Genomic DNA, 16276 nt, shown 5'->3' with positions numbered 1-16276 from the left:
CCAGGGTAATCAGCTTATTATACAGTGTATATACTAACTTATCTGTCGTAGCACGTCCTGAATAGGTGCAAGGTTCTGTAACTTGTAATTGCAAGATGGGCGCTTCATAGTAATCACTAGGTAACAGCACCATGTAATCCTAAAAACAAAGAATGTGATTCATACAAGAGCACACAGAAAATTATAAAATGTACATCTCTAAAACGTATGCAAAGGTCTTCCAGGGGGTAAATCAATTCATCTAGATATTTGCCTAGTTTTAGTCTACATAAAATGAACTAGCAAAGTCAGTACAAACTAAAGTTTCATACGACTTGTTTATACTGCTCTATATACTATGCACTGAAATGTAAGTATAATGTTGACATTCCAATTGATTTAATTTATAATTATATGGTAAAAATGAGAAAGTAAAAAAAATTTCAGTAATAGTGTGGCTGTGACACTTTTGTATTTTTATGTCTGATTTTGTCAGCAAGTAGTTTTTAAGTGAGGTGTCACTTGGGGGGATGCAAGACAAATCAGACTCCTAAAGCAGAACAGTAGTTTGGAAAGGGATGAGAGCCACTGAGGTAAGAGACCCAGGTTTCTCAGCTCAGGGCTGCAGCTGACTCTCAAACTTCTGCGCAGTCAAACCACTAGAGGAGGACAGAGTACCACATGGTGTAAGCATGGGTTACATAAACACTACTTTATGTACACAATTGTTTCTGCACACTATTCACCTGTGCACGCAAGATGTCAAATTTACATGCACAAAAACACTTGTGATTGACTAACATATGCAAAAAGGGTTCTCCTATGTGCACCAAACTGATTGTGCATACAAATTCAGTGAATTAAATAAAGTCAAACAGGCATAAAAAGAAGGCACATTTTAAAACTCTGGCTCTACTGGTCTATCAATTTCAATCTATATACTGATGTTTATTTGATTTTAAATTTTTATTTATTGAAGTTTTATTATAAAAAATAAAGAATATGATTTGTTAGGATAATCAGCAAGTTCCCTTTCAGAATTATGGACAGAACAGACAACAAAAACCTAATAAATATTGCCATTATAGATAAGAAACAAAGTTTAATAGTATTGTTGTCATTATGTCGTCTATTCTATATATTTTAGTAGAGTCATGGGCTTGATGATTGAAGGTGTTCATTTCTGATTCATGCTAACAAATGTTAAAAAATACAAGTTGATTTTGACATGATTTCATTGTGATTATACATATTTTGGGTGTTTCATAAGTGATCACATGAAACATTCTGCCTTTGTCATACTTTGCACTAACTTTTCTGAATCTTTATGATGGATAGTTTGCCAGTTTCGTAGGCAGTGGAAGGAGGTCACAGCATTTAGAAAACAACTTATTAAAGGCGGAGTTTTTCTTATATTTTCTCTGAGAGAGTTCCCTTTCATAGGATCTTCATCAATAATTAAGGGCTTGATCCATCAAACACATGAAAGCTTGGATTGCTCTCATGAGTGAAGTGACTCTTGTAGGCTTTTTCAGGATTGGGCTCTAACTCTATGGAAAGAGTTTCAAATTATAACTGACCCAGATTTTGGATAAGACATCTGGATAGGGACAAAATGTGATGATTACAGGTTTGTATAAGCACCTGTGAATTTTTTTAAAAGTGCATCCATTGGAGGGGCACAGTCTAGATATATTTAAAAGTCTGATACATACAAAACAAGGGCAGGTGAGATTCAAATAAGAGAAAAAGAAGTGAAATGCAGAATTGTAAAATTTCACAATTTTTTATTCCAAAATGACACCGTGCTCTCCTCTGATATTGAGTTTCATGTCCATTAGAGGGCTCTTCCTGGCACCTAATTCTGAGGTGGTCCTTTCATTCTCTCTCAAACTCTCCCAAATAAATTCTACTCTCAAAAAGTTAAAAAAAAAAATTCAGTCATTTTCTTACCAGGAGGACTCCCTCTGCCATAATATTGACAATCCATGTTCCTGGAATAAGTGAGAATGGATCTGCAAAGCTGTTTCCTGGGACAGTGGCAAAAGCTGGCTTCTTAGTGGGTGGGAAGACAATGTCTTTGCTCTGAGTAGCCCCTGACAGCAAAAAATAAATTAATTATAATATTGGATTATGTCAAATGACTCCATTTTCTCAAGGCTTAAGACCAATGCTTTCATTCACTAAAATCAGAGTGACAACAACTGATCAACGCTGCTCTTTCAGCACGCATTAGGAATACACTGCATAATGTACATATTAAGCCACAGAGCTATGTGACTATTGTCTTCTTCATTCTCACTAGGCTCAAGTGAAGTGATTTAGAAAAATAGGAAACACCTCTATTTCCCCCTGAACTTTTGCCACAGCTTGGGAAGGTTCTGAAACATTTCTTTCCTTTTCCCTTATTTTTCATTCCATCTGTCTCACACTGCTTTAATAAAGACAATAAAAGGCCAACATTGTGGAATTTTCAGCTGATCCAAAGGAGCAGGTAATGGAAATCTTAGGAGACAGCCTGTTCTCATGTGATTTCCAGCCAAATTCTGCAGACTCGAGAGGTTCTGATAAGCATCTAAAATTTTAGTTACTAATTGTAACATAAGAGGACTTCTGTTCATTTGTACAGAGTGAATATACAGAAAGACCGTAGCTGAAGTGTCCCTCAGGGAAGAGAAGAAATGGGAGTCAATTGCAATGACTATAAAGAGCATTCTTTATCGAAGCTACAGATCACAGACAGGACCCCCTGTATTTTCTTTTGGCTCTCATCTCCCTGACCAATCAGCACAGCCTGTGCTGCTGTGTCGCCACACAGAGTCTCTGAGGGTACAGGAGCATGGCAAAAACAACCTCTGCGGCAGTGAGTCTCAGAATCTGGGTCTACAGATTCGGGCTCGCGCTATGGCGCTAAAATTAGCCTCTACTCCTCCCAGACACAGAGGATCTGGAATCCTTATCTCCTTAATGGTGTGAACCAAAACCAACCACTCCAAATTCTGTTGACATCTGTAACCGGATCCAACATCTGTGGATCAGGACCCATTGTTAAATATTAGTTACTCAGTGAAGACAGGAGCCAAGCAGCTTTTGAATAAAAATATTATTTGTAGCATCGAAAAGTAACTGAGTCCTGTTAAACTCGCTGAAAGCTTCACCTAACTGTCAGTTTGAACCACCTACGTCAGTACTGAAAATATTAAATTTGGAAAACTAGACATCTAAAAAAATTATTAATAATGAAGTCAATAGGTATCATGCAAACACAGGCAGCATTAGTCACAGCAAAGTACACTAGAAAAACACATAGCACTCGAAGTTGTTAAAAACAATACATTTAAAATGACATTATTAGTTGAACTTGGCTGAAAGTATGAAAATGCTTCTCTGATCTAACACTGAGTCATCTGCTCTCTTCTGCCATTACGTTTTACCTACCTGTTTCAGACCGAGATTGGTAAGCAGTTATGCGGCCAGATACCATTTCAATTCCAGGGTTAATAAATCTCAAGATAACATGAAATAAGTAGAGGTTTGATTTCTCCACATTCAGAGTTATCCTCACTTCATTCTGTAAAATGGAAGTTAATAAACACAAACAGCCATAAAGTGCCGAATGGATAAACAGTTAGAAGCCATGCAAGCAAAATGCTAAATTCCTAGAGAAAATAAACACACGCACATATACAGACAAATATGTACAAAAACAGCAATTCTGGTGTATGATGGGCGAAGATAGACAAGCCTAACAAGAAAATTAATTCACTTACAAGTATAATTAGTGTCAAAATGTTTCCCCTCAGCAACTGAGATCCTCCCTTTAGAGCTCTTTGAAACCAGGCTGACATAGCGGAGTACTAGGTGGAAGAGCTTAGAGGAAGTCACAGTGACAGGCACAACCACCTCTGGCTGGGAAAAATAAAAAGAAGGAGAAAAACAAGGAAGAAAGGAAAGTATATTATTTAACACACTACCACCCAAAGAGAGAAAAGTTATAGAAACCATTTAGCAAGGACAAACTCCATAACAGGAAAGAAAAGTTATGGTAGCATACGAAAGAATATAGAACAAAACACTCTGCTGAGGTAAAACACTGATATTGAATAGTGTCTTTCCCAGCTAGTCTTGGAAAAGCAGAATTAAGGGTGCATGTTGATACTACGCTGTGAATGGTGGACAGTACTTTGTTGGAATCCTGCAATTGCTCACACAATGCCTTAAAGCAGACGTATTGTAACAAGGGTTCCCTGTATTCCTGGATTCCAGGATAATAACCCAGAATTACCCGTCCAAGTCCTGGATCCCACACAAAATTCTAAAAGCACACAGAAGTCTCAGAATGTCATTGCACTTTCTTCTGATCCCCAGCAAACCTCCTAGCCTGTTACAGTCATGGTGGCTCTGGTTATATTTTTGCCCTTCAGCTGAACTGACATTTCTGGAACCAAGTGTCTCTTCTCAGTCACTGACTGGCAGTGCTGCCCCCAGAAGACAATTCATATGGCACCTTATCTACGTAAAGCTTGCACAGCAGTAGCAGCAGAGTGGGAGACTTATGCCAGGGGTTCTCAAACTGGGGGTCGGGACCCCTCAGGAGGTCACGAGGTTATTACATGGGGGGGGGGTCGCGAGTTGTCACCCTCCACCCCAAACCCTGCTTTGCCTCCAGCATTTATAATGGTGTTAAATATATAAAAAAGTGTTTTAATGCATAAGGGGGGGTCGCAATCAGAGGCTTGCTATGTGAAAGGGGTCACCAGTACAAAAGTCTGAGAACCCCTGACTTATGCAGACAGGCAGAGGGGTTCAGTAATTGGTGGTGGAATAGCAAATGAACAGACTTAGCATGACCTCAAGGGTTCCCCTTGCCTTGTTCCTCCATTCTGCCTTATGCTTCCTCTCTTCATGGTTCACACCTCCTAACCCTCTCTCTCCCCCTTTTCAACATGCCCAGGTGACTGTCCCCTTATACTACCACCACCTTCTTGGTCTGTTCTCCCTTTCAAGCACACACACATTCCACTCTCCCTACCTTCTGGAACAAAGATCACCCAATAGGGCTGCCCCTTCTAAAGACCTCACCTTCTCTGATCTCTGAAAGGTAGCTAATGGCTAATGCCACCAGGACAGGCCTTGCTCATTTTCAGAGCATGTGCTTATTGGTCATCATTAGAGAACAAGAGTATTTGTATACAGCCCTCCCCTTATTAAAATAAAAAGGAAAGCAGGAGAGCAAAATGGAATCTAGAAATGGGAGAGCTATAGAGGGCACGTGTACAAATACTTTAAGCATAACAGAGGGCAGAAGGAAATAGGAGAGCAGAAAGGAAAGTTCAACAGAAAATATGGAAAAATAGGAGAAGCTTTTACAACTATTTTTGAAGGGAGGAGAGTGATAGTTCAGAGGAGTGAGGCTGGGAGAGAAGCAGATGAGGAAATATTGAAAGAATATATATTTGACAGAGAAAAGGCAAAAGGAAAAGAAGCCTGAAGCTTTACTGACAGAATAGTGTTTGAGACACGATGGGAAGGTTTGAGAGTATAGACAGGAAAGCAAGAGTGAAGAGACAGAAGGAAGATACCTGTGGGGAAGGGTGGACAGTCTTGTGTTTAAGGTAAAGTTGGGGAGGTGGGGCTAGACCAAGGTCTGACATAGGCCAGATTGCTTAGGCCAACATTTTAAAATGTGGGTGTCACACTGAAGTATATTAAAACACATTAGTGGCATGACAGTGCACTCGCAGCTCCTGCTAAGGACACACAATGACTAATTATTTCATCTGAATGACAACATTGCCACCTTTTAGATTGTCTCCTTCCACAAAAGTTGTAGCATTAGTATATCATGTAACAATGTGTCAGCCCCCAAAAAATTTTGGGATAATTGTTTCATTTCCCTGCAAGACATGGGTAAGCTATGTCAAAATCCAGAATGCCCTTTGACATAAGAAGTGTGCAGGTGATTCAGCTGTCCTACAAGGATACAACTATCTAAGGCTCAAATCATACAAATACTTGCATAAATGTATAGCTTTACTCATGCAAGTAAAGTTATGCACATGTGTATTTACAAGATCAGGGTCTAAATTATTCATAAGAACAGCCATACTGGGTCAGACCAAAGGTCCATCTAGCCCAGTATCCTGTCTTCCGACAGTGGCCAATGCCAGGTGCCCCAGAGGGAATGAACAAAACAGGTAATCATCAAGTGATCCATCCCCTGACACACATTCACAGCTTCTGGCAAACAGAGGCTACGGCTACTATCCCTGCCCATCCTGGCAATTCCACTACCTTCTTCATAAAATGTCAAGTGGGTATGAAACAAAAGAGGGACAGTATAGAGTGGAAGTTAAGAAATCAGATCTTCGAAGAGTAGCTTTTGTGAATGTGGGTGATTTCAAAAAGTTAACAAAAAGAGCTCCCAAGTAAAAAAAAAAAAAAAAAAACCGAACAAAGAGGAAAAAGGAAAATGATGACTTGCCCAATGGTTACGTACTTACCCTTCAGTTTATGGTTGCCCCATTGGTCCTCAGATACCCTACCAAAGCTGGACATAAATTGTTCTAAGAACTGTAAATCTAATCTGCACCAATTTAACAGAACCACACATTCAAGGACGGTCACCAACTAGCCTTTATTGCTTAAATTTACTGTTTTATAACTGTCAGTTCCTTTGCTCTGAATTCAGTGCAACTCTTCTAATTCCTGCCCTAGACACAGCAGATGATGGGCACTTTCTTCCTCTGATTTACTCACTTGGACTCTGCTCATGATAAACTAACTTGTAAACAATCACAAGCCTGTAATATTCATGCACAGTCACATTCTTGCTTGGATGCTGCTGCTTTATTCAACGATCAACAGGCCTATTTGCTACAATGCAAATATGTCAAGCCTGCTGCCTCTCAACCACTGTAGCAGCAAGGGCATACTTTATTTTGACCTCCTCCATGACTTTACATTCAGGTAGCAATATTAAGTAGACATAAGCCCCAAGGGCTGCATTTTCATCCAACAGCATTTAATCAATGACGTACTTGTATGGAAGACATCTGTGCATATCCTCTCCAACTAAAGCCAGGAAATTCCTGGGGGTCATAACCAAACCGAATGCCTCTTCCACTGGCAGTGGTACCATCTTCGATCTCAAACTTCATGTGGTGTAAATCAGGGAAAAAGTGGTCCTTTTCAGGCCTTTCATAAAGAAAACAAACAAACATGGAGGAGCTATTTATTTTCTCTGAATATCTGAATTTCTCCATATAAAAAAACGGTAACACCTCCCTGTCAGCAGTCATACTGTTACCAACAAAATACAACTACAACTGCTGACTGCACCTCAAATATCATTTTGGAAGTAACTGTGTTTTGGGTCATCTGACAAATTCATGTGTTACCTCACCACTTGTGAGTAATGAGACCAACCCAAATTCATTATTGTATCAATTTTCATCATACCATCACCTAGGCCAAAGGTGCATGATATTTTTATAGTATCAGTTTACCTGCAATGATTTGCCTGGATATCAGCTTCCCACGTGGATGGGGTGCACATGTTAATACTCAACATAGCAGGAAACCTCCACCCAGCAATGCAATTGGAAGGCACTAGCTAATCTCTGTATGACTTTCCTCTGAGAAAATGAAGCACTGAGGTGGGGGCAGGCTGGTGACAGTGGAATCCTCTGAACTCTGGTTAATTCATACATTCCTGGTGTCACCAGGAACGTATGATAATAGGAAGGATTCAAACGGCTTCTGTTAATGAGCTAAATTCTGTTCTCCGTTATACTGGTGCAACTCTACTGACATAACTGAGAGGGAAACTTGGTTTATTTTATTTTTTAAAACAACATACGTAATGCTATTGCGAAAGATGGAGATGATTGTTAATTAAATAAGTACCAAAAGCCATAAATATAAAGATGAAGAAAAGTGGTGGGCAGGAAGCATCTGCAGAGTAGCTGATACACAGCCTACCAGCTAATTTATCAACAAATCATGTGAAAAAATACCAAGGAATCCTGGGCAGTTTTAAATGATTGTTTTGAAGCATGAACTGTGGTTACGTCTGCACTTGGAGCTGGGATGCGATTCCCAGCTTGTGCAGACATACTTACACTAAATCTACTTCAGCTAGCTCGGTATAAATTGTAGTGTAGCCTCGGTAGCACAGGCAGTGGCAAGTGGTGGGAGGGGCTAGATGTCCCAAGTATGTACCCAAGGGGTCCGAGCAGTTTTGTGCTCAGGGCAGCTAGCCTGCCCTGCTGCTCACCACTGCCTGTGCAATCATGGCTACACTACTATTTTTAGCCAGCTAGCTCGGGTAGGGCTAGCAAGATTGTGTCTATGCAAGGTGGGAATCACCCCCCCAGCAAAATGTGTAGACGTAGCCAAAAGGTCTCAGCAAGACTTACTTCTGACAGGTCGTTCCCACTATGTGGTTTCTGCACTGGCAGGCACCTGATGGCTCGCTGCACACAAGATTGACAGATCCTCCGACATCACATTGGCAGCCTATCAGGTAAAGAACAGAAGCCACATTTTTCATCAGAAAATGTAATAAACATTACCAGAAAGCACACCTCACTTCCTCTAATTCAGTGGTTCTCAACCTGTGGCCCATGTGCCACTTGCGGCCCAAGCAGCACACAGCTGCAGCCCACGTGACATCCTCAAGGCCGTACAGGTAGTATTGGATGCGGCCCACATAACATGATGTGGGCTGCATATGCCGCCCATAATGGTAAATAAAAGTTAAGAACCACTGCTCTAATTAAACCGCCATTAAGTGGTAATGCAAATTTCCCCCTTCAGACTCCCTTGTGAGATTTTCAAACAAATGTTAATACAGTTGTACATATTTCAGTTATTTCTGGTTTCTCATAAGGGGTTCTTTTTTTAAACATGACATAACATTTCTTTTCCTGGTCTAAATATTAAATAGTAAATACAAGCCACGCTTACTGTTTGCTGTGATTAAGGTTTATCAATATAAGCATTCAGTTTTTCTATTCAGTGGGACGGATTTCTATAATGACGGTTAAAATAAGCATGCAGTGGGAATACAGTGGCAATTTATTTTTTAAAATACAAAACAAAGTTTATTTTTGAGGGACAGCTACCACAATGTTTTGATTTGTGGTACAAAAATTATATACAGTATATAATCATATATTTGTATATACATAATTTTTGAAAAAATACTGGACAAACTATGGACTTGATGCAGCAAACAGGACTTCAGGCACAAAATAAGGACATCCTTAAAAGTATATCTAGGTAAAAAAATGCAAAGCCAAATGCTTCAAGGTTCTTAAGTCAACATTTATACATCAAAATAGAAGTGGCCTATTTTCCTGATGTGCTGAGGATCCATAAATCTCCTTGGAATCTATGGAAACTTTAGGTGCTCAACCCTTTGAAAATCAGACCACTTTTAATTAGGTACTTTACTTTTATTATCTAGGTTTGATCATTTTGGCCATAATTTATAACTCCACACACTGAAGAAGGGATTGCTTAAAGAACTGAAATGATCTAAAAATATATTTTAAAATCTTAAATCATTAAGGGACTGATCCAAATCCCAGTGAAGTCTATGGGGATGTTTCCAGCAATTTCAATATATTTTGGGCTAGGCCTCAACAGAAAAGACTTAAAATGACATACAAGTACATCTCGGGGTAGGGGGAAAGCAGTTTACAATCTGCTAGGATCTGAATTCAGCATTTCACGGTTTTCCTGCAGCAGCTGATAACATTACAAACAGCTAAGCACAGCATGGAGCTGCAGTTCTAATAGGCATCAGTGATGTTATTCATTCTTGCAGAAGAAACAAATAACCCTGATCTAAGGTCCCGAAAGGAAAGTAAAAGGAGAAATAATTTTCAAATATCTTGTTTTAAAGTCTATTTAATTGTGATATTTAGGTCTTTCCATATGTTTTGTTTGGGTAAAATTTACCTCATCTTGGAGACACTTCACAGGGCCTTCCATTTCATTTAAACGTCCTCCAAGTGTGGAGTGGGAAAGGTATCAGCCTTTGTCAGAGAGGCTCTGTATGCTATAGGAACAACTGCCCTGTTCCCTGTCCCTTTAGATGGAAATAGGTGACTTAACTGGTGCAGAGAGCCCTAAGGAAGATGACAGAATATTCATGAGCAAAACTAATTGCTCATGAATGAGCTCAGTCTGCACACTCAAACTAGGGTTTGCACTTCTACATTTATGACATGCACTCACAAGTGATAGTATAAAAAAATGCACATCCAGGTGGTTTAGTGTTCAAACAGAGGCCTCGTTCTGAAAATGTGACCCTTGGGATTTTAAAGACACTTTAATTACCATGTGTAACTACTCTGTTGGAAACACTCATTTTCCATTTTACCTTGACACCCAAAGTAATTCCTGTTTTCTAGAGCGTAATAGCCAGCTTCACAAGTGTCACAGGAACCTCCACAAACATCAGGCTTGCAATGACAGTCACCATTCTTCTGCGGAGAAAATGATTTCATCAAGATGGTTTCAACTTTTTGTTCAATATTTCTTATTCAAAAGGGGAAAAAATCCTGACCAGAACAAATAAGATATTTTCAGGATATTACTATTGCTACCTGTCACCTTGAACAGACAGTCTAAAGGATATGTGGTCAAGACCCTAAAACAACTTGCCGGGGAAGTTTTATATAATACTGTATATCTGGAATGTCACCAGTTATTTGTCCATACAAGGACAATAACCATTTCTAGCAATTCTACCCTGCTGAGTGTTAAAACACTTCCTTTTTATGCAAACTTAATTTCTCTTTACCTGCTGACACTCTCCAACTCCACTTAGTGTTCCAGTCACATCACACTGGCACTCTGCGAAGACAGACACATTGACCTGAATTTCATCTTCCTAGGAAGCCTTTGGACCAAAAGCAACAGAATCTGAAATAGCGATTCACTGAGCATTAATGTGAATTTTCCTCTGGAAGTCACACTGCCTTCTGGAGCTCTAAGACATGAAGGAGGAACACCCACTTCTCAGGAGTGCAGAATACACTGCTTTACGGCAAGTGTGAGGGCAGAAAGAGAGTAAGGCCAGGCCATGACACTACCTCCCCACTGCCACATTGTTGATGGCTCGCACTCCAGACGATGCTAGCACAGAGCAAGCCCTTCCCTCAGGAATGCACAGGAAATACAGCTATGGCCAGTCCCTGAATTGCAGGAGGATAATGGGATGAGGGGAGAGGAAAAGGAAAGGGAGAAAGGGTGAGGGCTTCTTGTGTCCTTCTCTCCCGTACACAACTGGGCAGTTATCATCCATACACTGGTCTGAAATATTCCAATTTGGGTTTGACAAAGACAGGCTTGAATTGAGATTGAGGAATTGTCTGCCCTTCCTTCTACCCAGGACCAAGAGTGATATTGCTCTGATCATTGGAGGTACTTAAGTAGAGAGAGAAAAAGCTCCTTCTGCCAGAGTGATTGACTATTCCTTATTTTCCAGTGCTATCCTTGGGACAATTACAGCATGCTTCATGAAACAGAAATGAGACAAATATCACAGGAACCATCTTTGCTGACATAGGTGCATTGTGCAGCCACAGAAGTGCCCCTACTGACACTGGGACTATGGAGAGGTGATGTGACTGGTCTCTGGGGAGAAGATACAGACTGAGCTATATCTGGATTCAGTGCTATAAAGATAGTGGTGGTAACTCTAGAGCTGGATGTATACTTCATCTTTCCACCCATTGGGAGGTTGCTGTGAAGCAATCCACTAGAAGAGAAACATACGGAAGGAGGACTTTAAAAATAAAATGGTTGCTCTGCAATTTACAAACAGATGGTACACCACATCCTCATTAACTGCAGCTGGCAGCTGCAGAGTACCAGCTGCAACCCTCACACTGATCTTACTTAGGCCTGGTCCACACTAACCCCCCACTTCGGACTAAGGTACGCAAATTCAGCTACGTTAATAACGTAGCTGAATTCGAAGTACCTTAGTCCGAACTTACTGCGAGTCCAGACACGGCAGGCAGGCTCCCCCGTCGATGCCGCGTACTCCTCTCGCCGAGCTGGAGTACCGGCGTCGACGGCGAGCACTTCCAGGATCGATCCCAGAAGATCGATTGCCTGCCGCTGAACCAGGAAGTAAGTGTAGACGTACCCATAAATAACAGCAGGCTGTGCAAATTGTGAAGCCAGTAAGAATGCTTTCTCACCCTTGATAACTTAGGAGAATAAACTATCAGAGGAGAAAGAACATTTTCTCCAAACTCTTGGGCAAATTCTGCTCTAAGTTATAATGGCATAAAGTCTGCATAACTCCTCTGAAGTCACAATGGGATTACATCTGATTCATACAAATGTAACTGAGAGCAGAATTTGGGCCAACATCTTCAAATGTTAGTTCCAGGATAGAGTCTGAGTTTTGAAAACAAGTGTAAGAATCATGGGTAATTTGGTACCAAATGTCAGAAGTATGTAAAATCTGCTGTTACCATACAATAACCAACATAGAAGGTTTGTGTCACTAATTATAGCTGATGAAGATGGATAAAAAGAGTTTAACCATCTTTGATGACCTGAAGAAATGCATGTATGAAATCTTACCTGTACATCCATCAGGGTTTTCTCTGGCCAGATTCCAGTAAAGTGGTTTGCATCTGCTACATATAGGACCTTCAACATGCTGCAGACACTGACAATAGCCCTAATGGCAGAAAAGAATCAAACATTGGGCATCCCAGTGTCCCGATTATTTTAAATAATGAAAAGAATGTTCTTTGAACAATGAGGCACTACTGAGATTTCTTCCTACTATGGAACTCCAAGGAATGTGAATAATGTGCAACAGATGGGTCAGTAATATATCAGACAGAATGTCTATACTAGCTAAGATAAGAGTGAATACCCAGGGAACCATTTACAGTGAACAAGTTAACAATGGACAAAATAAGCCCAGAACGTGAGATGAGGAAAAGCGTAAGTCATGCACGGACAGTTAGTTCAATACTTTTTAAAATAAGGACTAGAGGATGTGGCTGTGGCTATGGCAGGGATGGCCAGAACCAGGACAGTAGGAAGAAACTCTAAATCCTTCTGGATTAATAAAATAGAAGCTAAAAAGGCTGCAAAAGAAAAAGAAAAGAAAAGTGAGGTGGGGGGAGGGGAGGGGTACTCACAAGAATAGCAATGTTCGGAACACCGAACCTTAAGGTGGCTCTAAGTAATCAGACAATCACTTTGATAGGAGTAGATGAAAATTCTACAAGCACAAAACAAGCACTTCATATAAAAATTAATATGGCTAACAATTTTATGGCAAATAAAGGGTAAAGAGTGCACTATGAGAAGAAAGTGCATTCCCATGTAATATGTAGTGTATATCATAAAAAGAGTAAAACAAATTAAATAAAACATGCTATTTAATTAAAATCTTATAAAGGCTCCAAAGAGAAGCCACAATAGGGTTGTATTTTCTTTTTCAGATGGCTGTGTGTTTTGGAAGCCAAAAGCAGCCCCGCACCCAAAAAAATCAGTAAATATAAGAAATAAAGCTTAACCATTAACATTCTTGTCCAAAAAATCTGTTTATCTGCAGTATAAAATATTAGAAAGTAAAAACCTATATAGTAGTATTTTATACATAAAAATTGTATTTAAACTAAACAATTATATAAAAAAACACCCTAAATTAAAAACAAATCCAACTAATAGCTTAAAATTAAATCTATTAAAATATTATTTAATAATATCAATGTGCTAAATGTTATTAAATTTCACCAATCTGCAATCAAACATTTAGTGAAAAATAGTTAAAAACTATTAAAACACCTCATAAACAATAAAAGTAAACTTTTAAAATGCATAAGCCTGCCAAGGTATGTCATAACATGATTATAATGTGCAAACAGAAAAAGTCCAAACCAGTAGTATATGTACTAGGTGTTTTAAAAGGGCCAATTTGACAAAGCTGAAAATAATTGTATGAGACAGATCGGCTGGGAGGAAGAATTTAATCAGAAAAATGTGAATCATAGAATCGTAGGACTGAAAGGGACCTTGAGAAGTCATTTAGTCCAGTCCCCTGCACTCACAGCAGAACTAAGTATTATCTAGACCATCCCTGACAGGTGTTTGTCTAACCTGCTCTTAAAAATCTCCAATGATGCAGATTCCACAAACTTCCAAGGCAATTTATTCCAGTGCTTAACCACTCTGACAGTTAGGAAGTTTTCCGTAATGTCCAACCTAACCGCCATTTCTGCAGTGTAAGCCCATTGCTTCTTGTCCCATCCTCAGAGGTTAAGGAAAACATTTTTTCTCCCTCCTTGTAACAACCTTTTATGTATTTGAGAACTGTTATGTCCATCTCAGTCACCTCTTCTCCAGATTAAACAAACCCAAATTTTTCTATCTCCCCTCATAGGTCATGTTTTCTAGACCTTTAATCATTTTTATGGCTCTTCTCTGGACTTTCTCCAGTTTCTCCACATCTTTCCTGAAATGTGGTGCCCAGAACTGCACACAGTACCCCTGTTGACAGGGCCGGCTTTAGGCCAATTCCACCAATTCCCCCGAATCGGGCCCCGCGCCTAAGAGGGCCCCGTGCCCAGTGGCAGGGCTATGGGGGTGGGGGCAAGTGGCCGAGAATCCCTTCCCTGGCTTGAGGCTCCTTTTTAATTTTTACTCACCCGGCGACGCTCCAGGTCTTTGGCGGCACTTCGGCGGCGGGTCCTTCACTCACTCCGGGTCTTCGGCAGCACTTCGGCAGCAGGTCCTTCAGTGCCGCCGAAGACCCGGAGCGAGTGAAGGACCCACCGCCGAAGACTAGGAGCGCCGCCCGGTGAGTACAAGCCCCACGTGTTTTTTTACGTGTTTTTTTTTTTTTTTTTTTTAGTCATCCCTGCCGGGGCCCCGTCGAAACTGTTCAAATTGGGCCCCGCACTTCCTAAAGCTGGCCCTGCCTGTTGAGGCCTAATCAGTGTGGAATAGAGTGGAAGAATTACTTCTTGTTTCTTGCTTACAACACTCCTGCTAATACATCCCAGAATGCTGTTCACTTTTTTTTTTGCAACGGTGTTACACTGTTGATTCATATTTAGCTTGTGGTCCACTATGACCCCCAGATCCCTTTCCGCAGTGCTCCTTCCTGGCAGTCATTTCCCATTTTCTATGTGTGCAGCTGATAGATCCTTCCTAAGTGGAGTACTTTGCATTTGTCCTTGTTGAATTTCATCCTGTTTACTTCAGACCATTTCTCCAGTTTGTCCAGATCATTTTGAATTATAATCCTATCCTCCAAAGCATTTGCAACCCCTCCCAGCGTGGTATTGTCTGCAAACTTTAGAAATGTACTCTCTATGCCATTATCTAAATTATTGATGAAGATATTGAACACAACTGGATCCAGAACTGATCCCTGCAGGACCCCACTCGATATGCCCTTCCATCTTGACTGAGAGCCACTGATAACTACTCTCTGGGAATGATTTTCCAACCAGTTATGCACCCACCTTATAGTAGCTCCATCTAGGTTGCAGTTCCCTAGTTTGTTTATGAGAAGGTCATGTGAGACAGTATCAAAAACTTTACTAAAGTCAAGATATACCACGTCTACCACTTCTACCCATCCGCAAGGTTTGTTACCCTGTCAAACAAAGTTATTAGGTTGGTTTGACAAGATTCTTGTTCTTGACAAATTCATGCTGACTGTTACTTATCACCTTATTATCTTCTAGGTGTTTGCAAACTGATTGCTTAATTATTTGCTCCATTATCTTTCCGGATACAGAAGTTAAGCAGACAGGTCTGTAATTCCCTGGGTTGTCCTTGTTTCCCTTTTTATATAGAATGACAATTGGGAATGGCTTAAGAGCACTTCAGAAGATGCCCAATAAGCCACAATCCCACAAACTGAGAAAGAAGGCCATATTGGTTAAAAATGACCTCGTTTAGAGGGAAAGTGAAGGCAGCTATACAAATTAAAAAAGAGGCGGTTACTCACCCTGTGCAGTAACTGACGTTCTTCGAGATGGGTGTCCCTGTGGGTGCTCCACTCCAGGTGTTGGTGCGTCCCTGCACCTTTGCTCGGAGATTTTTGTAGCAGTACTCGTACCGGCCACGCATGCGCAGAGGCTGCCCCCCTCCCCACCCCCCCCGCTGTGAGTCTAGCTTAATAGTACGCATGCATGGCCGGTCTCCTCAGTTCCTTCTCTACAACGGAGGCTACCCCAACTCCGAAAAAGAGGGGAGGAGGGTGGGTAGTGGAGCACCCACAGGGACACCCATC

The 16276-nt window shown here is 40.6% G+C and overlaps 1 protein-coding gene across 1 annotated transcript in view; it reads right to left on the bottom strand.

Moving 5' to 3' along the window:
* The window catches only part of LAMA3 (laminin subunit alpha 3), a 191470-nt gene that overhangs the window by 86166 nt on the left and 89028 nt on the right, over window positions 1-16276 (bottom strand). The window contains exons 18-25 of the mRNA XM_026659438.1: window positions 12595-12694; window positions 10796-10848; window positions 10373-10478; window positions 8400-8499; window positions 7020-7176; window positions 3750-3888; window positions 1933-2075; window positions 39-139 (exon numbers count right to left, since the gene is read on the bottom strand). Coding sequence (XP_026515223.1) covers window positions 39-139; window positions 1933-2075; window positions 3750-3888; window positions 7020-7176; window positions 8400-8499; window positions 10373-10478; window positions 10796-10848; window positions 12595-12694 — 899 coding nt within the window. The remainder of the gene's footprint in view (window positions 1-38; window positions 140-1932; window positions 2076-3749; window positions 3889-7019; window positions 7177-8399; window positions 8500-10372; window positions 10479-10795; window positions 10849-12594; window positions 12695-16276) is intronic.

Source organism: Terrapene carolina, unplaced genomic scaffold (genome assembly GCF_002925995.2).
Source record: "Terrapene carolina triunguis isolate 2854851 unplaced genomic scaffold, T_m_triunguis-2.0 Scaffold58, whole genome shotgun sequence".
Lineage (NCBI taxonomy): Eukaryota > Metazoa > Chordata > Testudines > Emydidae > Terrapene > Terrapene triunguis.
The sequence above is the reverse complement of the archived record's forward strand: the minus strand, read 5'-3'. Positions and strand labels throughout refer to the sequence as shown.